The 26511-nt window shown below is 37.3% G+C and overlaps 2 protein-coding genes across 2 annotated transcripts; both read right to left on the reverse strand.

Moving 5' to 3' along the window:
• Nucleotides 1-635: 635 nt before the first annotated feature.
• snta1 (syntrophin, alpha 1) lies at nt 636-26511 on the reverse strand. Its single transcript, XM_056242552.1, has 3 exons — nt 26146-26511; nt 11660-11845; nt 636-958 (listed from the first exon to the last, which is right to left on the reverse strand). Exons 1-3 carry the CDS (start codon nt 26426-26428, stop codon nt 636-638), a joined length of 792 nt encoding a protein of 263 aa, XP_056098527.1. The 5' UTR covers nt 26429-26511.
• LOC130077341 (zinc finger and SCAN domain-containing protein 29-like) lies at nt 16586-18293 on the reverse strand. Its single transcript, XM_056242551.1, has 3 exons — nt 17877-18293; nt 17681-17791; nt 16586-17203 (listed from the first exon to the last, which is right to left on the reverse strand). The coding sequence occupies exons 1-3, from the start codon at nt 18265-18267 to the stop codon at nt 16941-16943; spliced, it is 765 nt and encodes a 254-aa protein (XP_056098526.1). The 5' UTR covers nt 18268-18293; the 3' UTR covers nt 16586-16940.

The raw sequence follows: 26511 nt of genomic DNA on the forward strand, positions 1-26511 counted from the left end.
AGTAATTCAACTTAAAAGGTGAAACTAATATATTATATAGACTCATTACATGCAAAGTGAGATATTTCAAGCCTTTATTTGTTATAATTTTGATTATGGATTACAGATATGAAAACCTTTTCACAATATTCTAATTTTGAATTTGGGGTTTTCATAAGCTGTAAGCCATAATCATCACAATTATAACAAATAAAGGCTTGAAATATCTCACTTTGCATGTAATGAGTCTATATAATATATTAGTTTCACCTTTTAAGTTGAATTACTGAAATAAATGAACTTTTGCACCATATTCTAATTTTTGAGTTTCACCTGTATTTGATCACAATTTGTTTCTTTCTCCAAAGGATTTTTTAAGACAAACGACATTGATACTTCACTGAAACATATTAAGTGAAAGAGAACGCAATGAAATATTATGATACATAGTGTGGAAACTCAAAAATTGCACTTCAATTTCACACATAATCAGGGTTAATGATGTGTTAGGGTTTGGGTTTAGACAGAAATGGCGTTTCGGTTTTTCCCAGTGTTCTCGCTTGAAGTGTTTGTGGGTTTAACCGTTACACACACAGTGAAGGCAAAAGAAACACCAGATATAAATCTGTCTGTGCTGCCACTGCTGATCTAAACGTCTACATTCCTGGCCTTTGGGACACAAAGCGATCATCCTTTAAAAGACGAGATGCAGATTCTTCCCGCTGGTGACTCGGGTCGTTCTGTTTCCAGGTGCCGGGTCCCGGGTCGGGCGACAGGGAAGCATGCAGTTGTTCTTGCAGCCTGACTGGACAAACACAAGAACCTGGAGCGGCGTCAAAGACAACAGATCCCGACAGCCCGACCCGGGCCCTCTGGTTTCCGTGGGAGCGTCGGGAATCCATCGGATCGGCTATACACTGTGACTCCCGAAACACGCTGTGCCAGGAATGCCGCTCATCGCCCACACACAAAAATGTTCCTGAAAACACACAGGACCGAACTGATGTAGTCCCAAAAAGTGTGTGCGCACTTCTCAGCTAACACAAATATGGGTAGCGTTCTAAAAGTATTTTTTAATGCATTAATTATGCCTTATAATTCAATTTATTTGTATAGCGCTTTTCACAATACACATCGTTTCAAAGCAGCTTTACAGATTTTTTTAATATCATTTATATTGCACATTATGTGTGATCTCATGAATAATTGTAACCATGTTTATAATGCAATTTAATAATGTTATGCCTTTAGAAAGTATAATGCATTAAAACCAATTTAAGATGTAACAAGGAATCTACAAATATTACCATGCGTTTTTGATATAATGCATTATAAATAAATAATACCTATTTATATACATATCTTTATAATGCAAAAATATGGATAGCGTTCTAAAAGTATTTTTAATGCATGAATTATTATGCTTTTGAATGAGGCACTATGTGGTCTAATGAATAACTGTACAGTTATAATACAATATGATACTTGTGTTTTGCCTTTAGAAAGTATAATGCATTAAAAAAAATTTCAGATGTAACAAGGAATCTACAAATATTACCATGCTTTTTTGATATAATGCATTATACATAAATAATACCTATTTAAATACATATCTTTATAATGCAAAAATATGGGTAGCGTTCTAAAAGTATTTTTAATGCATTAATTATTATGCTTTTGAATGAGGCACTATGTGGTCTAATGAATAACTGTACAGTTATAATACAATATGATACTTGTGTTTTGCCTTTAGAAAGTATAATGCATTAAAACCAATTTCAGATGTAACAAGGAATCTACAAATATGATCAAGCATTTTAACAATTGTTTATGAAAAGATATAATGCATTATACATAATATACCTTTATAATGCATTATTCATAAAGGCTTTAAGTAAAGTGTTACCAAAAGTTTTGCTAACATTCTAATAAAGTTATGAAAACGCAGAGATTTCTTAAACGTTTTAAAAACTTTTTTGGTTCAGTGAATGTTAAAGGAACATTCCATTTTATAATTCTTATATTATGGGAATGTTACTTTTGAATGTTCTCGGAATGTTCTGAAACAAGTAGTAACATTTAAAAATGTTAGGCGAACGTCCAACTAAAAACTATATGCATAAATAATGTTTTTTGTGCTAACGTTTTGAGAACATTATTAAAGACCAGATAACTTTGGTTGAACGCTCTATTATTGTTACTGAAAGAACATTTGTTCATAACTTTGAGAGAACGTTCTGTTAACTGGGTTAAGTCATGTTTAAAAATATCTCAGTGTCAATGCATTTCAGAATCAAGAGACTGAACTGAAGTGTGTGTGTGTTTCCATATTTAAACTGTTTACTATAAGCAGCGTGTGCTTAGATAAAGTCTGGTCCCTCAGTAGCCAATACAGGCTTTTCTTTTCATTAGCGTCTCACTTGATCTCACTGAATTATCTGGAGTCTGTCCAACCGAGAGAAACATTTTCTAGAGTGAATATCACACTTTCATCATCCCAGAAATACGGCATGACTTCACTTCCTGACTGAAAGCCATAAAAACAGCTGCAAGCGCTTATGATTTTAATTTAGTTAAGTGCAAATATTCAATTTGACCAGAAGAGTGAAGATCTGAGCTGGAATGAAGCCGTCTGGGGTGGGGTGTCTCGGCATTTCATATGTTCAGAATAGCCATCTACGCACACTAGTATACTATTTTTGCAGTGTACTGTACACAGTTTGTGTCTTGTGTGCATGCATGGGATTCCCGGATGATTGACCGAAATCAAATGTGTAGTGCATTATCAGAGCGTACTGTATCTCACAATGCAATGTGCTTGACTTTAAAGGTGAGTTACGTTCACACTTTAAATTGCATTAAAATGCAAAATGGCATTATGTATCATTGCATAATGTGTTCTGTATCATAATGTGTTACAGTAATCAGTATGATATAGCAATCCATACATAATGTACTGTCACACTACAATTCAAAAGTTTGGAATCGGTACGTCTTTTATGCTCACCAATTAAGGCTGCAATTATTTGATCTAAAATACAGTAAAAATTGAAATATTATTACAATTTAAAGGAGTAGTTGACTTTTAAAAAAACTTTTGCTGATAATTTACTCACCCCAATGTCATCCAAGATGTCCATGTCTTTCCAAGAAATTAAGGTTTTTGATGAAAACATTCCAGGATTTTTCTCCATATAATGCACTTTACTGGGCATCAAAATGAACAAATCTTTTTTCGAGTCATTTGATTCATTTAACGAACGAAATGAACGAATTGACTCGGAAAAAGATTTGTTCATTTTGATGAACGAGTTCGAACAGGAGAGTCACACAGAACAGAGCAAGGCGGGCATTTGAGCTTATAAAACTTAAACTTTGTTATTTATTTTTATAAATGAGCGATCGTTTCGCTTGATAAGACCCTTATTCATCGTCTGGAGTCGTTTAAAGCCCTTTGAACAGTTTGCAGTTTGCACTGAAACTGTCTTTTAGACCTTGAACCGTTTGGTGCCCAGCAAAAATGCATTATATGGAGAAAATCCTGGAATGTTTTCATCAAAAACCTTAATTTCTTTTCGACTGAAGAAAGAAAGACATGGACATCTTGGATGACATGGGGGTGAGTAAATTATCAGCAAAAGTTTTTTTAAAAGTGAACTACTCCTTTAAAACAGCTTTTTTCTATGTGAATATATAGTAATAGTATAGTATATATCCCAATATTAGCCTCCTTAAAAAAACACCAAATCGTGGTTAATTCAGGAACAATATTGCTCTCATATTTAGTCTTTACACTTTGCTATCTCTGTGGATGTTTTGTCCTTTTTTATTTTCTTCAATTGTATTTTTTTCTCTCTCTTTCTTCTTTTTAATAATGTTAAACTGTATTTTTTATCAAAAAGCCCTACTAGGGACAAGTGTCGTGAATTAGCTTTAGCTAAGAACACTATGATACATACATCAGATGACTGTTAAAGTTTATCTATGTTATTTGTGTCTCTCCCTATCTAAATAAACTTAATAATAATAATAATAATAAAATGTAATTTATTCCAGTGATCAAAGCTGGATTTTCAGCATCATTACTCCAGTCTTCAGTGTCACATGATCCTTCAGAAATCACTCAAATTTGATGATTTGATGCTCAAGACACATTAATGATTATTATTAATGTTGAAAACAATTCATATCTTTTTGGAAACATTTTTTTTCTCAGGATTCTTTGATGAATAGAAAGTTCAAAAGCACAGCAATAATTTGAAATAGAATCTTTTGTAACCTTATAAATGTCTGTACTGTCACTTTCGATCAATTTATTGCGTACTTGTTGAATAAAAGAGTCAACTCAATATATTTCAAAACAAAAGAAATCTTAAACCAAACTTTTGAACGGTAGTGTACTTTTTCTGCTTGTGTTTGCAAAACTATTGATACAGTGAAAATTATATTTACAGTATATTGGATATGAGAATTGGCTGAGATTGTGTCGTGTCATGCAGCATTTTAACTTCCAGTGAGGAACAGACTCCTGGAACGTGTCGTGTCACGTCTGGTTTGGACACGCTGTTAACATGTGGAATCAGGAGGAATCTGTTTACTTTTAACGTTAAATCCGGCTGGAAATGTGACGCAGAAGATTTTGCACAGAAAGGATCCTTGTCAGCTAGACAAGAACTCACAAACACACACACAGAGAAACCCACAAACACACATATTCTCCCGTGAATGATGGATTTTATAGTCAATGAATTTGGAGCAGCTGAAGGTCACAAACCTTCAAGTATAATGTGATTCAAAGGTCACAGGAGAATATTCACCCACTCTCAACAAGAACGACAGAACGTTTGATAGAAAGACAGAAATGTTTGAGACTCAGTGGTGGTCCAGCATGTTCCTGAGAGACAAAACTGGCCAAAGAACGAGTAAAACGATTAAGATTAAGTTAAAATCAGCATTAAAGGGAAGTTGTGCTCGTCTTTTCCTTCCCTATTCTGCCGTATATACGAGTGAAACGCTTCTGGAACAAGAACAAATGTGGGCGGGGCTTGATTTTGTCCGTGAGGAATTGATTGGATGGTTGTGGTTTGCTAGGCTGATCTCATGTGAGTGACAGGTTTTAGCCCCACCCACATCATCAGAGAAGAGATGCTGCGAGAGGAACTTATTCTGATTCAAGATTACCAGGAACATGAAGTTAAAAAATAGTGATGTGCATGGGCAAATCATTTCTACTTTAAATGTGTGTGTAAATGTGTTTTTCTGAGAGTTTTTCTCCACATCCACAGTATTATCCCCTATGAAATGAATCAAACAGGAGTGAATAGCAAATGTCATGGCTAATGTGTGAGAGCAGAGAAGAAAGATGCAGAAGTGCAGCGAGAACCAAACACTCAATTACAGGATCATAGAAAACTCACTAAGCAGAAGAGAGTAAATCCCTGAGTCTGAGCTGCTTGTGTGTGTGTGTGTGTGTGTGTGTGTGTGTGTGTGTGTGTGTGTGTGTGTGTGTGTGTGTGTGTGTGTGTGTGTGTGTGTGTGTGTGTGTGTGTGTGTGTGTGTGTGTGTGTGTGTGGTGTGTGATGAGCCCCTTAAAAATTAGGCCTTTCGCGCCCAAGTGTGGTGGGAAAATCTGCAGTGGATGACAGGAATTTTAATGCTTGCAAACGTTCTTGTTCTGACTCTCTCAAACTGTCTCTAACTCACTGTCTCTCAAAATTCACGTGGCTTTTTGGCCTGGTAAAAAGGCTTTACATTAACAAAGCATAAAGTTCCCTTGTTATGCTATTTTAAAGGTTCCTCATTTTGTTTTGGAGTCTCCTGCAACAGGTTTACATGCATCCAAGGTCAAAAAACACTTTCATTTTCTCATAATACACATTACACATTCCCTCTTCGATCAAAGATTCAGTCTCTCTAAACCCCGCCTTTCCAAGAGCCTGCTCTGCTCTGATTGGTCGATCGGCCGCTTACATTAGAATATTTGAATTTCAGCAGAAAACAGCATCATAAACTCGACATAAACAACTCGAACCAAACTCTTCCAGTCTCAGATACAACTACAGTGTTTGAGGGCGGAGCAAAGAGACGCCATATTTTTATTATGGCATTGCACAGCATCATATTTAATTTTATTGTCTATTCTTTCTTTATTATTGGGTAATTTATTCTTTTTTACTGCCTTATCCCTATGTATGTCTGTACTTTTTTTCTCCACTGGAAGCTCATGTCACCAAGACCAATTCCTTGTGTGTTAAACACGCAGTAAAGCTCATTCTGATTCTGAAATTGTCAAAACATTGTAATTATGAATTCTGAACTCGTAAGTTGGTCCTTCCCAGAGGATCTGAGAGCAGCATTACATGCAAACACCGCTCACTCTTGCTTCATTGGCTCTTAAGAGCCTTCTTAAAGGGGATAAAATGCTGATATGGCACTATGGGTATCTCTCTCTCTCTCACACACACACACACACAACACACACACACAGGCTCATAAAAACTATATAGCCCATCTTCCATTATGGATTCCATCAAGCCTTTTAAAAATGTGCATTAATCTAATTATCATTCACTGATATACTTGTACTCAATTTTAGTTCCAAACACTTGTGCAATTACTGAGGTCTCATGGTTTCCCATTTGATCTCTTCATGTCAATAAGGTTGCTGACCTCTGCACTACGGGAAAGAGAAAATGGAAACAGCATGCAAAGTAAAAAAAGTAGCAAAGTTGCAAACAATAATGCAAACTATAGACAGGCTTATGCAGTTTGAATACTTGTTGACAGACAGACATTCACTTGCAGAAAATGTATTTACTCACTCTCACATTGTTCCAAAACTAAATTACTTTAGTTTCTTGGGAAATTGCTTCTTGGGAACACATACGTTTATATATATATATATACTATATATATATATGTCATGGTCTTTTTAATGAATGTGAATATGAAGTGGGGCTGTCATGGCCTGGGAAGGGCGGGATAAACGGTTGTCTTTCAAATTCCCTCTGCATGCAATAGGATAGCGCCACTCAGCCACTACAACCACTCAGGGGTGTGTTTCCCGTACAGCGCCGTAACTCGATGCTTCACCACAGTACGATGCATCCTTGAAGAAATCAACTAGCTAGTCACGACTGTTTCCCGAAACCATATTGTCGCAAAGTGGTCGTTCAACCACGTTGGTTTATGACGTCACACACGTGATGGAGTAATAACTTATTTTAATGAAACTGTTTGAGATCGAATCAACGCTTGATGTTTAGATATAAATTACAGACATGGCATCTGAGGAATATTTCTCATTTTTCTCAGTTATTTCGCTTTATTTCCAGATTCAATCATAGACTCGTTCTTACATAGTAGAGCACGTTCTTACATGCACACTCTTCATAAACGCTGCTTTAAATCTCTTGACAAACTCAAAGACGTAAATGACATTTGTATGTATTCTAAATAAAAGACACAGGTTGCACTGAATGTCAGCTTGCTTATTTTGCTCAAGATAAGGATTCATTCAGTCCACATGTCATGCAATCTAGAAACTCTTCTTCTAACCACAGCTCGAGATCTGTCGCTCAAACACACAACTTTGCGATGCTGTTTGCGAATGTTTGTTGGAACGATGGTTTCGGGAAACGCACGCCAGAGCACTTTCCCACCAGCGGAGCTAGTTGATACATTAAACTTTTGCCGTAACTGGTCGGCAAAACTACGAACACATCTTCCATTTTTAAGAATGGCTTAAGTGCCGTTCTTTGTTCTATTCTCAAAGAAAAGCTTAAAGGGATACTCCACTTTTTTTGGAAATAGGCTCATTTTACAACTCTCCCAGAGTTAAACTGTTGAGTTTTTACCGTTTTTGAATCCATTCAGCCGATCTCCGGTTCTGGCGGTACCACTTTTAGCATAGCTTAGCATACATCATTGAAGTGGACAAGACCATTAGCATTTCTACCACTTTTTCTACCATTTCTCCACTAAAGTTTCAAGAAACTTCACTGCCGTACCATGAGAGCAGCAGGCGTAATGATTTGACGCAGTGCCTGAAAATAGGCCACCTTCCGTCAACACAACGGAACTATTTTCAGGCGCTGCGTCATATCATTACGCCTGCTGCACTCATGGTACGGCAGTGAAGTTTCTTGATTATTACGCAGGAATGAGAGTATAGTTCCTAGCCATATCAGCCTAGAAAATCGCAACTTTACATTTTCCGTCGGTCTTAGTGCACGATGTAACTACAGAAGAGTCAAGTTTTAAATAGGAAAAATATCAAAACTCTTTGGTCATTTTTTTTTAGAAATGCTAATGGTCTTGTCCACTTCAATGATGTATGCTAAGCTATGCTAAAAGTGGTACCGCCAGAACCGGAGATCGGCTGAATGGATTCAAAAACGGTAAAACTCAACAGTTTAACTCTGGGGGAGTTGTAAAATGAGCCTATTTCCAAAAAAAGTGGAGTATCCCTTTAACTCCAAGTCCTCCAGAGTCGCGGCCAAAGCCGATTCGTAAGACCACTGTTCGCCAGCAGGAGCAGCCATTCTGTGTTTTCAAGTAGCAGGGAACCGTCTCTGTCGCCATTATGCTAAGCCCGCCCGCTGACTCTATACACGATGTGATTGGCCTGACTAGAGTTTGGTTTTTCCAGCTCGAAAGCCAAAGGAGAGCTGCTAGAACACCCTGGCTGCAAAATAAATTGGCTGCCGCTAGGGTGCGTCTAGATTTCTAGGCTAGGGCTGTCAAGCTCTACATTTCATTTGTACATAGAGTCTGGCATCGCTCCATTGACAAGTGTTAACTTCCTTGTAGGCGGGTCCTCTGTTGAAGTCTAAAACTATTGGATCTGCCCAGAGTCACTCTGGATCTGCCATAACCAATCGCCAACGTTTGGTCGTGACGTATGACGACTCAAACTAGTGCAGGACATCGACGGCATCGTTCCCAGCAACTCCCTCTGTTCACTGATTGGCCCGGTAAAAAATTGACCGGAGAAAACCAAAGAATACAGCACAATCCCAGACGTAGGACTGAAGGAAAATGAAAATTGAACGGAAGTACGTAGGAGGGCGGAGCCAGGCTAGTCAAGCTCCAAAGTGACTAAAAATACCATAAGTGATTAATATTAGGGATGTCCCGATCCGATACTCAGGATCGGTATCGGCTCCGATACTGCCATTTTTGCGGGATCGGGTAACGATCAGACATCGATCAGACGAGGCCGATCCAAATCCGATATACTATTATGTGTTATTGTTAAGCCCCACAAAAGGCACAAAAACATTCTAAAGTACCATAACGTTTTCGTGCACTCTATTATAAGTGTTCTGAAGCCATTATGTGAGATATAAATTAATATTTAAGTCATTAAATTCAAGATCACGTAAACTTTTCCCTCTCGCGGCTGTCAGTCATTCCCCATTCAGCATTCAAACAGCGCGTCGCGTTCGGTTACAGTCAATGATGAAACTATCTTCAAGATGATTCAATGTTAATACTATTATACTTGATCTGTAAGATAAAGGTCTATGTTTTCGCATAAAACAACTTTATCTTGCTGGACTTTATTGCTGTAACTCAATCGTGTTACTCTCTACTGGGTGTCGGACGCTGTCGGTTTGATCACAACACTAGAGTCAGAGCACTATAATTGTTCTTCACGCGCACAGTAACTGAAATTTAAAACTGTTAAAAGAAAAGGCTCAATAAACGATTGCATAGATAGATACTGTATAATACACTGTCCATCAATATGTATCTCCGTTGTGCTTTGAACTTTTCAAAGCGGACTCGACGCGCTGCGTGCTGTAACTCCACGTGGCTTCAAGCGCATCATTCTCCGCTCGGGATGCGCATAAGCGCTTTGTGCCGCACTGTATTGGAGCCTTTCATATCATAATGCAGTGACGCAATTAAAGCTTATTAACATTAATAATTATTAATTTTGCTGCCTCATTAAATAGCTGTGCAATACACTTAAAACATGTCTCAATTTTATAGCAGATTTAGCTATATCTAAAATAATTATCTTTTTCATTTTTGTTATCTTGTTTTTCATGAATGTATTTTACAACAATAAAAAGAGCAATGTGTATTATCCACTAATCTAGTTTATAATAGCATTTTTGTCATAGATTATGATCATATATTTTGGGGATTTGTTGTTTATCTTTATAATGAAGCTGTCTGTATTAAGTAGATTGTGTTTAACACACACAAGAGTGATAATCAGTTTAACACACAGTTATAGAAATTCGACTTGATTTAAAAAACAAACACTGTACTGGTATTTACAATGTAGAATGCTGCTGTTTAAATTGTTTTAACTTTAAGCCTGTTGGTAGCTAGCTAAGTACTGAAGTACCTGTATTTTCTTTCATTTATATATTTCTTTATTTTTTTGTAGTGTTTGAATAAAGGGTGGCAATCTTTCATAATCAACTGTTGTTGTGGACTATATAGGAGGTATATTTTAGGTGGCTAATTGAGAAAATTGCTATATTTTTTATTAGTTTAAGAATAAAATAAAAATATCGGATTAATATCGGTATCGGCAAAAGCCAAAGCTGCGGCATCGGTATCGGTATCGGAAGTGAAAAAGTGGTATCGGGACATCCCTAATTAATATGACTCGATATTGCAATTTTATAGAAGTCATATGATAGTTTTGTGTGAGGTTGTGTGCAAATTCAGTGATAATTGTCCAATAAAGTGAACTGTGCTTGGATGATCAAGGTTTCAAGGAATCATGGTGAATGAATAATTCAGACCATTGCTGAAGCGTCAAAAACTTGGTAAAACTAATCCATATGAATTGAGCAGTTTAGTTCAAATTTTCCAAAGAGACTCATCACTTTATTTTATGATTGAATTTAGGCTTTTATTAACATATAAACATTCATCAACTCACACATTAGTTATAATAGACGGAAGCTCGAGCATGTTCGCTTGACGTGTGAGAACCAATGAGGTTCATTCTCGCATTACGCATCAGGTTTGAGCTTCAGCAAGAACCAATGAGGTTCATTCTCGTGTTACGCATCACGTTTGAGCTTCTGCAAGAACCAATGAGGTTCATTCTCATGTTACGCATCACGTTTGAGCTTCAGCAAGAACCAATGAGGTTCATTCTCATGTTACGCATCACGTTTGAGCTTCAGCAAGAACCAATGAGGTTCATTCTCGTGTTACGCATCACGTTTGAGCTTCAGCAAGAACCAATGAGGATCATTCTCATGTTACGCATCACGTTTGAGCTTCAGCAAGAACCAATGAGGTTCATTCACGTGTTACGCGTCAACGGTATGAGGTGAACTAACCCTTTAATTATCATAACTCTGGATCAGACTTATAAAAACTTTGTGTTCATGTGTCAGATCTCACTACTTCTCTCATGAATGCTTAGGAAAGTTATAGTAGGTTAAGATTTTAGATTTCCAGTGAATAATGACTTAAATTTGGACCTTTTCCTCACACAAATATACAGTATGACTTCAGAAGAGAAAAATGCATATGAAGTTTTTAATTTCGGAGCTCTTTATTTATTCGTAGTATAAAATGTAAAAGAAAGACCAGGACATAGACAAATTCAAGTGTTCCAAGGACCAACAACAATAATGACATCGATTTCACTTTTGACTTTTCACTATTCCTTCAAGCCAAACAATCAGCTCTGTCTTACCTTCCAGAATGACTTCTTTGCCTGTTTTCTTCAGGGCCTGTACAGCCTCATCGTGAGTGGCTTCTCTGAGGTCGTTCCCGTTCACGGACAAAATCGCATCGCCCACGTAAAGAGCCTCCGTCTGGTCCGCCGCCAGCCCTTTGAAGATCTTTGAGATCAGGATGGGCATCTTATTCTCTTTACCGCCTGTAAAACAACATACAAATGTGGTCAATTTCAGTAGACACATTTTTTTGATATGCATACACTAAAATTTCTCTTCCAAGTTTTTACTTGTAGATGAACAAGAACATTTAAGAGAACCATGAGTCTAAAGAACTAGTATGACCTAGTATGAGTAGCAGTTAGTAAGAGCTAATCAGCCATCCTTTTCTAGGTCTAAAATTAGATCAATCTACATTTTTTATGTAACTGAAATTATGAAAGTTTTATGACTGACTTGTAAAACTAGTCTAAGCAGATTATGCAACTGGCCACAATAAAAATCTAAAAGTAAGATTCTCTTAACTTAGTAAAAACGCCTCTGTGGTCTAACAAGTCTTTTTAATCATGTGCTGACAAAGATGACCAATCTTTGCTGAAATCAAGAAGCCTGCAAATAAGCAGATAGTATGACAGTGATGCCTCATCCTGTAAAGTTCAGCATTACCACAAAAGGATTTACTCAAATAGCTTCTTCTTTCAAACTTTCGGATGGGTTGCATGGTGCCACTGAAAAATATGGACAAACTGGTAAGTACTATATTTTATACTTATAATAATCAAGCAGGTGGGAAAGTCATACTCTTATATGCCAATCTAACTGCACAAAACAAATATATCAGTCATAGAGAAACTGCACAAAAAATTAGTTTAAATTTGATAAAACTGTAGTTTACATGTTTACAAAAAAGCAGTTTACAATCAATCCAAAATGCATTTGTCTTTAATTGCAAATTAGGCAAGATTTATCAGTTATGCTAACAAGTTGGTCTTTTCAGAGCATGACAGCTCAAGTCTTTAGTTACTCGTATTATAAGTTGTGAAAGAATGACCAGGATATTGACATGAAAATTCACATTTTGTGTTCTAAGGACCAACAACATGAGGATGACTAAATAATGTTTAAAAAAAAATGTGTTTAGAATTGATAGAACTGTAGTTTACATGCACAAAAAAGCAATCAATCCAAATGCATTTGTTTTTAATTGCAAATTAGACCAGATTTATGGTAACAAATTGGACTTTCATGCATAATTTTCATATCTCAATTTGAAAGAATAATGTGTTTTTATGCACCAAAAATCTGTCTTACAGGGGAAGATACTATTTGAGACAGCCATTCAAGCTTAAGAGTTAAAGAAGTTTTCATCTGTTGTGATTTTACGCCTCATAATCTCCTTCTCAATTTAATGCACTTTTGTTTAGAGATTTCAAACATTGCAAGTAAACGTGGAAACTTCAAAATGAGGAATGACAAACTTTGGGAAAACTCTTTTTCTTTGTTTTCTTCGTTTTGAACTGTTGCGTCCTCATAACCCCGACAGATGAGTTTTCTCTAACTGCACAATCTATTTCCCTTTAAGTAATAATCTTGCCAACAGAAATGCTTTGACATCCAGGCTTTTCCACCCAATATCAGGCCTAAAAAAGCTCAGTTTGGGTCGAGCTCACCTTAAAGGAGAACTCCGGCGCAAAATGAACCTATTGGGCCCTATTTTAACGATCTGAAACGCAAGTGTCAAAGCGTAAAGCGCAAGTAACTTTGTGGGCGGATCCCTGCGCTGTTGCTATTTTCCCGGCGGGATAAATGCCTCTTGCGCCTGGCGCAAATCTAAAAGGGGTTGGTCTGAAGTAGCTTCATTATTCATAGGTGTGGTTTGGGCATAACGTGAAATAAACCAATCAGAGCGTCATCTCACATTCCCTTTAAGAGCAGGCGCGCTTGTTCTAAAGCGGATTCCTATTATAACGGCGGATTTGCCAGGCGCGCGCCAGGAGCGGTTCACAGCCGAGGAGAGCAACGTTCTCGTCAGGGCCGTAAAACACAGAGAAGTGACATTGGGGATGGAGAAACCCACGCAAATTAACTTCTGTTAAACAGGCGTATGATAATTTGGGTAAATGTGTAAGCTACATGCTTTTATAATAAATCTATCTATTATCTAAGTCTATCTATCTATCTATCTATCTATCTATCTATCTATCTATCTATCTATCTATCTATCGTAAATAATAATGTATGATTTGCAAAAATGAAAACTGCTGCTTAGATGAGAGAATCAGAGTGTATGCGCGTTGTGCACACGCTACATTGATTATGGCCAAGCATGCGCCCTTAAAATAGCATAATGAACAACGCGCAACGCGCCACTGACTTTAGACTAGGTTTTTTCTGGTCAGTGGCGCAATTGTTTTATAGAACAGCAAAATAGCATGAGGGAAAGTTTGCGCCGGAACACGCCTCCTCTTTGCGCTGAACCGCCCCGGGGAGCGCAAGTGTATTTCTTAGTTAACCGACGTGTGTCTGTGGAGGGAAAAGTCCGCTTTGCGCGGGTGCAAAATAGGAATGATACATGCGTCGGTGTACAAAGTCATTTGCGCCGAGTGCAAGATAGGGCCCTTAGTCTAAAGCCGCGTTTCCACCGCAATTACCAGGAACTATTTGTCCCAGGAACTTTTTTCATAGGAACTTTTTTTTCCCCCAGACCGGTTGCCTACTGCGTTTACACCGCGGTCTAAAGTACCGGGAAGATTATGTAAATTAGTCTGGTGACGTTGAACTGCGTGCGACTGCTCCTCCCTCCCAGTCTGCGCGACGCGTTTGTTTTGAGTATGGAGGATATTCAAGCTGTGCTGCTTTTGTGTGCGATCTATTGGTTTACTAACGAGGTAATTAACAAAACGGCAGAAAAGAGACGAGCATTAATACTAAAGCGTATTCAGAAAGCTCGTAATGCTAGATATAAAAGTAGACAACGTTTGTTATCAGCTATAGTGGACATTGACCGTGAGATGGATGGGACGAACGCGCGCCATCGGGCAGAAAGAACAAGATTGGTAAGAAATTAATCCACCAAAATTAACAAGAGTTGTGAATAATGTTATTATCGATTACATCAACTTATTTTTTGCAACTTTTGTGTGTTTTAGATATGGGAGTACTATCGAATGCGTCGTGTTTCGCAATCGGTTTGGATGCACACTAGAACAACAGAATGGTGGGACAGCGTGGTTCCAACTTTCACCGAAGCACAGTGGATAAAGAATTTCCGGATGTCTAAGGATACTTTTCTGTACCTCTGTCGTCGATTGCAACCCCAACTGGAGAGACATGACACAAACTACCGACATTGTGTACCCATTCAAAAAAGAATCGCCATTGCACTGTGGAAACTTGCGACCAACTCTGAGTATAGAAGCATCTCTCATTTATTTGGAGTCGGAGTTGCTACTGTGTGTCACTGTGTTCACGATTTCTGCTCATCTGTTGAGAAGGTACTCATGCAAGAAGTTATCCAGTTACCAAACAGTGAAAAGTTGAAAGAAATGGCGACGTATTTTGAGTGCAGATGGGGTTTGCCACAGTGTGTAGGTGCAATTGATGGATCACACATCCCCATTCTTGGACCAGAGGAGTACCACACAGAGTACTTCAACCGGAAGGGCTGGCATTCGATCATCCTACAGGCTGTTGTGGACGGAAGAGGCCTCTTTTGGAATGTTTTTTTAGGAGCGCCAGGGAGCCTGCATGATGCCAGAGTGCTACGTTTGTCAGGATTGTGGGACCTAGTGGATCGGGGTTTGTTACTACCTGATGTAACCAAGAACATTTGTGGACATGATGTGGGGTACTATGTCCTTGGTGATGCAGCCTATCCTTTGAAGAGCTGGCTGATGAAACCTTTCACCGACAACGGACGACTGACACCCCAACAACTTGTGTACAACCATAAAACAAGCAGAGCCAGGGTGGTGGTTGAGAATGCTTTTGGCAGACTAAAGGGCAGATGGAGGTGTTTGCTAAAACGAAATGACTGCAATACACACAAGGTCAAATCCCTGGTGGTCGCATGTTGTGTTCTGCATAACCTCTGTGAAATGAATGGTGATGAGTTCAGAGAAGAATGGACTACGGGTACATTCAACCAGCCTGACGGGGCACTGTCATCCACTGTAGAGGCCGAGGGTCTTGATGCACGTACAGGCCTAATGAAGTTTTTGACTACAGTGTAGGAAACTGCACTATCACTGGCTACACACCATAAAGTTTGTTTTTTTTGGTAAGGGAAAAATAACCTTCAGGTGCTGTAATGCACTTTTTTAGGCTGTATACACCTGTTGTACATTGTTTTTGCTGTGTAACACTTTTTTTTGTAAATAAAAATGATTACTTCTAAATCATGCTTTGGTTTTAATTTATTCTGTTATCACCTTCTGTTTACAGGTGAAACTTGAAAATTAGAATAACATGCAAAACTTTATTTCAGTAATTCAACTTAAATGCAAAGTGAGATATTTCAGCTATGAAAATCAAATTCAAAATTAGAATAAATGTGAAGTTTTCATAAGCTGTAAGACGTATAGTCATAATTATAACAGGCTTGAAAATGTAATACACCTTGCATGTAATGAGTCCATATACGAGTTTCACCTTTAAGTTGAATTACTGAAACAACTTTGCACAATACTTCTAAATTTGAGTTTCACCTGTATATTTGGCTGTCAAATATAAAATGTAATTTCATGAGTGACTTAAATTACCTACACTTTGCTTATTTTAACCTGTGCACTTTCACCAGAAATGTTTTACATCTAACCAGCACTTCAAGACCTTATGTAAGAGCTAAAATTACCATTGAGATGAAAAGGCACTTGATCTCAAAGTGACATTTTACAAACTTTATTTAACACAAGGCAAGTACTGCTTACTAAACATATATATTTTAAAATACAATCATGTGAAAAGAAATAAATTACGAGAACAGTAATATATTGTGTAAAGAAAAACAAATACAAATGTATTTTTGAACAACTGGGCAAACTGTCCAAGAACAGACAGAAACCTGGCCCTCTGCAGGAATGCAAACAATATATAAAAATTAGAATTGTGCAAAGAAAATAAAAAATGCAAATGTTCAATTTAAAGTGCAATCTCAGAGTTCAAGTGGCTACTTTTTGAATGACTGGGCAAACTGTCCAAGAACAGACAGAAACCCGGCCCTCATAAAAATTAGAATTGTGCAAATAAAAACAAAAAATGCAAATGTTCAATTTAAAGTGCAATCTCAGAGTTCAGTGGCTACTTTTTGAATGACTGGGCAAACTGTCCAAGAACAGACAGAAACCCGGCCTGAAAGTCCCTCTGCTGCCGTCTGCTTTCTTCAGCTTCCGACTGCAGGAACGCCAACTCCTGCCTCCTCATCTCTCTTTCCTCAGCCTGGCTCTCAAGTAACAGCTGCATATATTTGTCACGCTGTTCTTGTCCAAGCTGCAGGGCGGTCCGGTTAGAATCTTCCATGTCCCTCAGCGCATCAAGAAAGTCACAATCCCTTTTCCTCTTCCCTAATGGAGAAACACATGACAATAAATACACAAGCCCACCCTGAAAACCATAAAATACGTATTTTAAGTGTTTTCATTACAAAATATTAAATTTAAAACTTTGCCATCATGCTCCATGCTTGGACTTGGTGCTTGTAACTCAAGGACAATGGTGACACCAGAATAAACATAATTCTGAAGCTGAAAATACTGAATTATTTTAGACGAATATGTTTAACATTGGTAGATGTTTGGCATTATTAGGACCCACAAACATTCCCCCATTGCATTAGATTATACATTAATATCAACATAATTTTAATGTAGTACTGACACTAAAAAACCTGAATTTTTTTCTCACACAGTAATTTTATTTTGGGTGAACTGTCCACGATACGTATTGTTGCATTTTTGTATTGCAATATATTGTTGCACGATATATTATTACACCCCTAGTTTTGAAGTATATTTTTATCAATAGACAACGTTGTTTAATACCTCGTCGTGTGTGTGTTTCGGCGGAAGACATGGGACGAGGGCTACTGGTGATTGCAGGGGAAAACACACTGGTCTCTGTTGCCTGCACATCATTGGGGCCATTCATTTCATCTGTAAAAACACGTTGAAAAAAGTTAGTTTGTTTTATCACTGCAAAGAGTTTAAGACAATATCATGTAGAGGTGTGATAATTTACCTTCAACCGACTGGTCCTCAGAATCATGAATGGATTCCAAAAATGCAATTGCCGAGTCTTTTGTCACCGCTGCTCCAGAGAATGCCGGCCTGTGTCCCAACAACGCGTCCAGGCGGTCAAACCACTTGTTAGTACGCCGATCGGATCCGCTTCTATTGTTGTGATCCTTGACTTTTTTGTAGTCTTGTTTTAATTTTTTTAACTTCTCTCTGCACTGTTTTCCAGTGTGAACAATGCCCAGCTCGTATAACCGACTCGATATTTTCAGGTATACCTTTTCATTGCGGATTGCCGTTTCCAGTTCCCGCTGGATTTCTTCTTCCGCAAATACGCTTATTAAAGCCTGGACCTCGTCGTCGGTCCAGCGGTCGTATTTTTTGGTAAACTCCATATTAATTTCCCGACAACTCTTTACTGCACGAAGCAAGGAAGCGCGTTTTTTAAAAATGGCGGCTAAAATAAAATGCTGTGTGGAGTCAACCAATCAAATGTGACGTGAGCTCAACCAATCAGCATGTTCAGCGCACAAGTCCCACCCCGAAAGTTCCTGAACTCTGAAAAAGTACTACCTCGCCAGCAGGGACTTTCTGGGGGGGAAATTTTTACCCGGAACTTCATTTAGACCCTGGTTCCTGCGGTGTAAACACACTGAGTACCACCCCAAAGTTCCTAGTTCCTGGGGAAAGTTCCTGCGGTGGAAACGCGGCTTAATAAAACATTGGTACCAGAGGTGGGTAGTAACGAAGTACATTTACTTCGTTACATTTACTTGAGTATTTTTTTGGAAAATTTTTACTTTTAAGAGTAGATTTAACTGTGGGTACTTTTACTTTTACTCGAGTACATTTCTAATGAAAAAACTGTACTTTTACTTCGTTACGTTGGGCGACGTTCCTCTCGTTACTTTATTTTAATGCAATATGTTGTTAAAAGCGTAGTTTATTCTAAGCGCGCGCTCTCTCTTTTTTCTGGGCATGAGCGATGCTCAATTCACAAATGAATCACTCTTTTGAGTCGATTCTGTTCAAAGACTTCATCAAACAAGTTGGGCAGATCTGTCTAAATCGGTCCGCGAATCAGTTTGAATGATCTGTTCAGTTTCCTCACGCACTGAATCGTCTCGGAGTCGTAACAGGAAGATTGAAGAACTTCAAGAGCGTTGTATGAAGTGGCGGTCTACAGTCTAGTAGCTACAGTCTAGAAAGTAAATCTGCAAATGCATCATATTTTTTGCCAGCGATGAAGATCTTTATTAGTTGAACATCGTCGTATGTTACTTCGTAGCTGTCTGGGAATGAATTCACACGACGATACATTCGATTTCATTTCATTCAGGTAATACATTTTACAACCAAACAGATTATTAGCACTACTACAAAGTATGGCATTACCCTTTTTTCGGACATATACATTACTTTATACATTAAATAAGCTATCATCGTCCAGTTTATGAATGTGTGTACACACACAATGTGTGTATTGCGCAGTGACGTGCGAACTCGACTTGAAAACGAATGCCTTTGCCTGCCTTATTAGACTCAGTTAACCAGTTTAAAGATGCTTTCATAAATATAGCCTACATTTAAATACATTTTGGAGAACAGACAGAAGAAGATCCGTGTATTTGATCGTTGTTTGTGTTGGGCATGACATGACTACGAGCACATGTGAAGAGTTTTAACTCTTTCTAATCTGTGTCAATTTATTTATTTATTTGATCAGGGACAATGCACAAAAAACATTAATCTAAGAAAGAAGAGATGTCATGTGCCAGGTTATAGCAAAAATGCTAATTTCCGCCTGCAGTCCCTGGACGGGTTGATGATATACTTACAAATGGTTCCCATCCCTTTATGAATGCAAAACTCCATAGAGTCACTTTATTCCGACATTGTCTAATAATCCAAATGTAGTTGTATAAGTTACTATACTATTATACAAACCAAAGGACAGGCAATGGTTTTCGGGCTATAATATACAGAATACAGAAATAATGTTTGTCTCTTCTGTTTTTGTTGCAAAGATAGCTTATCTAATTATGATGATAATAGTCATTTAAATGAAAAAATATCTAAATAATATCATGATATATAGGCTATATATATAGGCCTTTGTGATCCAAAGTAACTAGTAACTAACTACTTGAGTAGTTTTTTATTGGATACTTTTTTACTCTTACTCAAGTAACTTTTGAGATTATTACTTTTACTTTTACTTTGAGTAAATATTTCTATAAGTACTTGTACTTTTACTTGAGTACAGTTTTTGGATACTCTACCCACCTCTGATTGGTACCTAGCCAACCGTTCTCTGAGATTTGTTTTCATGATAATCGAATGTAAAGAGTTTTATCTCTAAAACAGGAGCCATCTTTGGAAAACAGTCTCGACTAATCAAACCACGAACGACGTGCTAAGTGAGCTGAACTGTATGAATGGCGTTCGTGGTTTGATTAGTCGAGACTGTTTTCCAAAGATGGCTCCTGTCTGTATACACGAAGTGGGCTTTCTTTATCTTTATCTTCTTATTAAACGGTCTGTACACTTACAAAGTTCTCAATGCTTCGTTTTGCATGTAGGGACCCTCATTATGTTACTGTGTTCATGTGGGGCTATTTTGAGCCTTGTTAGTGGTATTAACTAGCGATTTCTTTTTACTTATTATATGCCCCCGTTACTAGCGTTATACGCTAACCAGTTTTTAGAGATAAAACTCTTTACATTCGATTATCATGGAAACAAATCTCAGAGAACGGTTGACTAGGTACCAATGTTTTATTAGACCAAAGGTTCATTTTGCGGCGGAGTTCTCCTTTAAGTCTTTGAACTTCTTAGTTGATGCAAATCTCTCCAGTCTGACAAGCCTACGAGCCAGTACGACTGATAAACCAAACCATCATCCAGTCTCTTCCTCAACTTAAAGTGCTTGATCTGCAAAACAACAGCTTCATGTGCGACTGTAGTAACGCCTGGTTCATTGACTGGGCTGCCGGAAACAATGCCTGCAGGTGCTTTACCTGAACAGGTACGAATGTCACTACCTAAAAGCTTGATGGTAATGTTTTAAAATAAGGAAATTAAGACATAAATATATTAGTATTGTAATTTTACAGCTGTACTATTTTGTTTTATTAAATGTTTTTTTTTTCCAGTATAATAGAATTATTGCAATTTATTTCTTGTTTTAATATTTTTTATTTAATATTAATCACAATAAAATCATATTATAAAAAATGTACGCTGTATGGTTACTGAGTCAGTGTTGTTCCCAAATTGTTCAAACCTAAGAGGATGATTCACACACACACACACACAAAAAAAAAGTATAATAATTTTTCAGCTCTGTAAAATTATTTTAATTTTCTACGCAGATGCACTCTCAAACAATATCACCCAAATCATAGAATGATTAATTATTTTCAGATATTATCCAAGTAATCTGGTGAAAATGACTGTATTTTTTGCATATTGCAGAAAATACAAACTTTTTTCTAAAAAGGCAACTATATATTTGCTTTTATTAAATATTAATACATTTATACTGTGACAGAGTAATGTTATAAATATGTGAAAATTAAGTTTGAAAATGTTTAGTTTCTATTATGTTACATTATTCTTTTTTTTTTCAACTTACTATAGTCGTCTTTTTTTCAGTTTTTTCTAATATCATGCTCTCCAAACACAGAGGAGACACATTCTCATAAACTATTCCCACAAATCATTACATACAAAAAGTCTAGTTCTAGACTAGTTAAAAAATGAGCATTCATATGCATTGCTAAATACAGAACAATTGCATAAAACCCAACTACTGATGTGCCCTTTGATGTGATTTATGGGCAACACTGTAATACCAATCAAAATTTCATCGGCTTCATCCTTGATCTGGGGTGTGTGCTCCAAATATTACAGACCGATGCACATATATCTTCTTTGGTGAATGATGGTTCGGTCTGTGGCTTTCTCTAGCATCCGACTGAAATATCCAATGAGAATTAGGCAGCTGGTCTCAAAAGCCTCATACGCTTTAAACTTACATCTAGAAATTCAAGGGCATGTGAAACAGCCACCTTGTGTATAAACCATAAAACATTTATATGTGGTTCCAGACTGTGTGGCCATGAGCTTCTTCCTCACCAGCATCGTCAGCGTGTATCAGAAGTGGTCTCGTCTAATTACCCCTAATCTGCTTTCAGGGGTTTTACCCTCTATTCTAGTGACCCTTTGACCCTTAAAGACACATGCGACGCGAATGCGGGTGGGATCTCGGCTCCTGCCAGATACTGTTGGCAACCTCCGGTCTCTCTGCTCGAGCTCCAGCACGTTATCAATCATTTCTCGCTGCAGTCCCTGCCAGGACGTCCTGCACAAACACACTAATGCTGAAATGCAACGCTGACTGCATCATTCTTGTGTAAACACAGTGTTCAAAGGTCCGAGACCACTAGAGAAAACGCTTCTAATGTAGCACAAATCTTTCAATTTCAAAATATATTATCAGCATAACAATTTGAGTTGAGTTGAACCAAAAAATTAAAAAGACTTTTGTATGTCAGTGTACATCAGAACTGTGTTACAAGCAGGGCTGCATGATTTTAGGTAAGAACATTTCCTGAAAATTTTTTACAAAATTAAAAAAAATTTTTTTAAAGCAACACCAAGTAACTTTTCCTCTGCGGTCGCCCTACAGGTTGGAAGTGGAATTGTCCATTACCGCTGTGGTAAATAATTTAGCCGAGCGCATCCTACTGTCGCACACACACTCGCTCGGCTTTGGAATGAACGATGTCCACAGACAAGGTAGAGTATGTTGCATGATTTCATGAAAGTATGATGTATTGCGACATCAGCAACGAAGAAAAACTAAATAATGACTATTGTAATGCTTGACGTAAAGCACGTCGAATTTGTAGTTTTCTTATTAGAACTACAGAAACGCGACCCGATCTGGCAATCTTACATAGCGTGGTTATAGCAGATATAGGATCCAGAAGTGCCTTTCACCCTGTTACGACTTAATGAACCACTGAAACCATTTTGGAAACATTATTTTAAGGTAAAAAAAATCTTACTTAGTGTTGCTTTAAAAGATCCAGGTTTGCTGTGCTTTTTTGTAGGATTCCAGAATCAGAGCAACATTTTTGTGATTATATATCAATTAACACAATTTAATGTAATTATAAATTAATGCTTATTTTATTATTAATATATATTATAATTATTATTGTAAAATAAAATATTAAACAAAATAAGAAATATTACTATTAGAATAATACTATTGCACTGTAAAATAAGAAATTAGTATTTTAGAAAAATAGCAGTACATATTGTAGTAACTGTTAAATTATTAAAAAAAATAATTATACTCAATTTGGGGGGAATATTATAAAAAAAATGTAAATAAAAAAATGTAAATAAATAAAAAATGAACAAGGCTTTTGGATGTCAGTGTTATATCAGAGTTGTGTTAGAAGCAGGGCTCCATGATTTGAGGGAAGAAAATTTCCTGATAAAAATTGAGTTCCCCCTATCTCCAGTCCTGGTCTCACCATAATAACCGGTACATCACACAGGTTATTTCAGTACAGTAGCTGCCTGTAATAATCCTGAGCAATAAAACTAATTCACAACAACATGGCTGAACGTTAATGAAAAAGAGTTGGGGCCATCACTTACTTAATGTACTTACATGCATGCAATAAAAACTAAATGTTTGTTTTTGGGGTTACAGCAGCAGCAATATGAAATGTTATGATCATATAAGATGAAATGCCATACCACAGTTAAAATCCCCATATATGACAAAATAATTGCAATATGATTCGTGCAGCCCAATATTTGAATAATTTAAAAATAAAAACAATCTAAATAAAACACTTTCTGTCATTTGACCGTGATCAATCATCACAGCACCGAGAATATGCAAATGTGTTGGTAAATTATTAAAATATTACTACCTTAAAATCTAAGTACTTCACATAAGTATTTCACATCTAAGTGGTTTGTCTGACAATAAAGTTGGGAATCGCTGATTTAGGCCATAAACACCTGCAATAGTGCCCCTTGTGGCCATGCTGGAAATCCAACGCGCACCTGACATGACAAAATATCTGTAATAAAATCAACTACGATTTGAGGGAAATATCTAAATTAAACTTCACATTCCAACATCCAATAGACCTTATTCACCAGAGAAACAAGCGCGGAGCCATCTTTAGAATTAATTAGCTGGTGAAGTGGATTTATTTATTTATTGTAGAGTTAACGAAAGTCATCATGAGCATTGTAAAGTTTGAAGTGGATGTCATAGACCGGGAACTTATTAAAACATTTATAAATCTGTAAGATCTTACCTTCATGCTGTGGAAATACAAACCGGAAGATTGAACATGAGGAGCGCGGAGCTGAAAAGGGGCGGGGCTACATGAGCTCTATAGAGTAATCAAATTCTAATTGGATCATTTCTGACTTGTGACAAAAAAAAAATACAAAACAAGCATAGAGTTTAGTGAGAAGAGGTGCTGTTAAGTTTTCATGTGTCAAACTTATATAAAAAAAAAGTTTAAAGAAAAACATGTAAAATAAATAAATAAATTGAATAAAAATAAATAGGAAAATGTATTAAATATAAATATAAAATATTTAAATAATTAACTAATACCGTAGAGTAGGGATGCATGATATATCGGCCACCATATCGGTATCGGCCGATATCGGTTAATTTTTAATGTTATCATTATCGGCCCGATAAGAAAATTTGGTCGATATATTAAAGCCGATAAATAATGGATTATTTCCTTCAGCTGAGACGCTTCAGATGCGCACTGTTCAACATGATGGTATTGAATTGCTTGAAATATGATTGGAATTACTTCAAAAAAAGAAAATACAGTGAAGTGCAACATGTACAGTGCAAATCTGTCATATCGGCTACATAAAATCACAATGAGAACATTATAATTGTGTGTTTGGGACATGGATTTTATTGGTCAAACTTTTGTTTTTGTAACCAGGCTCTCAAAAATGACATAAAAATTTGGATTTAGATTTATCGGCCAATATATCGGTTATCGGCTTTTAAATATAAAGAATTATCGGTTATTGGTATCAGCCAACATTTTCATATCGGTGCATCCCTACAGTAGAGTACTATAGTAAGTTGAAAAATGTAATAATGTAACAGAAACTACACAATTTCAAACTTAATTTTCACTTTACTCAGTCACAGTATAAATGTATTAATATATAATAGTTGCCTTTTAAGTTTTAGACTGGGGCTTCATTGCATGAGGATGATCATATTTGGGGGATCTGAAAGATTGAAAACTAAAGCCTTTTTCTCCGAAAGTGTCCGAACGACGGGTCCAAAGACTGTAAATATAGACGTACAACTGCACTTCAGACTCAAGGCAAGGTCGTCCCTCTCTGGCTCCCTAAAATAAACAGCACCATACTCTTCTCTGCTCTCGTTCCACAGCTTTCATGTGGAGCCAGAGACAGGCTGAGCATGATGGGTAATTCACCACTCAGCTGTCGACCCCCGAGAACACACACATACTGCAGGATTCACTAACCCATAAATCTCACACGCGACATCATGCAAATCATTAGAAAACATCAGAACTGATATGGTGGTCAAATGTAGTTTCTCTAAGGTCTTCACTTAATGTGAAAGCTGTCACAGTTTTAAGATACTAAAAATAACCAGAAACCCCAAAGATACTGTAGTACACCAGTGCAAGAAGATAATACCATATACTGAAATTAATAGGCTACTATATTTTTATGGCACTCCGAGATTTTCATGTCTCAGAATTGAGACCACATTGCCATGGATTACAAAAAATTAGCATAAAGTACAATAATACTGTTTTTATTTTAATTTTATTTTTTACATTTTGCTACCATAGTATTCTTGGAAACTAGTGATCAACCGTTAATCGGTTTTACCGATATTTCCCCGATATTTGCATTAACGTTATTACATAATCGGATATCGGTTTTATTTTAATAGGCCTATTACCATCTGTTACCATAACTTTACCACGAATAGGCTACTTAAAAGAAAAATCCATAGCCCACATGTCCAAGAAACCAAGATTTAAATAACATTAAATTATTTTAAAATATCTTAAGTAGTGGTTTAAATTATCTACGCTACATCATATTTATGAATCCTGAATGATTATGATTCATAAAGTGTTTCCAAACTCTTCAGGAACAATAAGTTTAATAACACTTTGCTAACCGATATAAACTAGTCGCCTTACCCTTAATACTTATTCCGAGTCCTCCGACCTCTTGTTTGGTGACTCTGACGGTTCGCTTGACGTTGGTGATGGTGTCCGGTACCGGGGAGGCGCTGAGGTTCGCCGGATCCCCGTTAACAGCTCCGGGCGCGGGCGAGCAGCTGTTCCCGGTCTCATCGCCGGTTTCTCCGGGACTCACGGTGAACGAGTCCTCGCTGAGAGTGGCAAGCACGCGGATCCAGTGGTGAACGGTAACGCGGAGCTCCAGCAATCCGCTCCTCACGGGCTTCACTGCGGCCGCCATGATCAACACATTCCTGGAATACCAGCGGAGCGACGGGCGCTGCAGTCCCGAACTCAACTCACTATAACCCCCTCCTACTCTCT

The sequence above is a fragment of the Rhinichthys klamathensis genome, unplaced genomic scaffold (genome assembly GCF_029890125.1).
Source record: "Rhinichthys klamathensis goyatoka isolate OS25496 unplaced genomic scaffold, OSU_Roscu_1.1 h1tg000730l_1, whole genome shotgun sequence".
NCBI classification, from domain to species: Eukaryota; Metazoa; Chordata; class Actinopteri; order Cypriniformes; family Leuciscidae; genus Rhinichthys; species Rhinichthys klamathensis.

Coding starts and splice junctions, on each gene's coding strand:
- LOC130077341 (XM_056242551.1), bottom strand. CDS start 18,267: ATGGAGTTTACCAAAAAATACGACCGCTGGACCGACGACGAGGTCCAG. Junction 17,792..17,876: donor TGAGGACCAGTCGGTTGAAG/GTAAATTATCAC, acceptor GTGTTTTTACAG/ATGAAATGAATGGCCCCAAT. Junction 17,204..17,680: donor CGAAACACACACACGACGAG/GTATTAAACAAC, acceptor TTTCTCCATTAG/GGAAGAGGAAAAGGGATTGT.
- snta1 (XM_056242552.1), bottom strand. CDS start 26,428: ATGGCGGCCGCAGTGAAGCCCGTGAGGAGCGGATTGCTGGAGCTCCGC. Junction 11,846..26,145: donor ACTCGGAATAAGTATTAAGG/GTAAGGCGACTA, acceptor GTTGTTTTACAG/GCGGTAAAGAGAATAAGATG. Junction 959..11,659: donor CAAAGAAGTCATTCTGGAAG/GTAAGACAGAGC, acceptor GTGTGTTTTCAG/GAACATTTTTGTGTGTGGGC.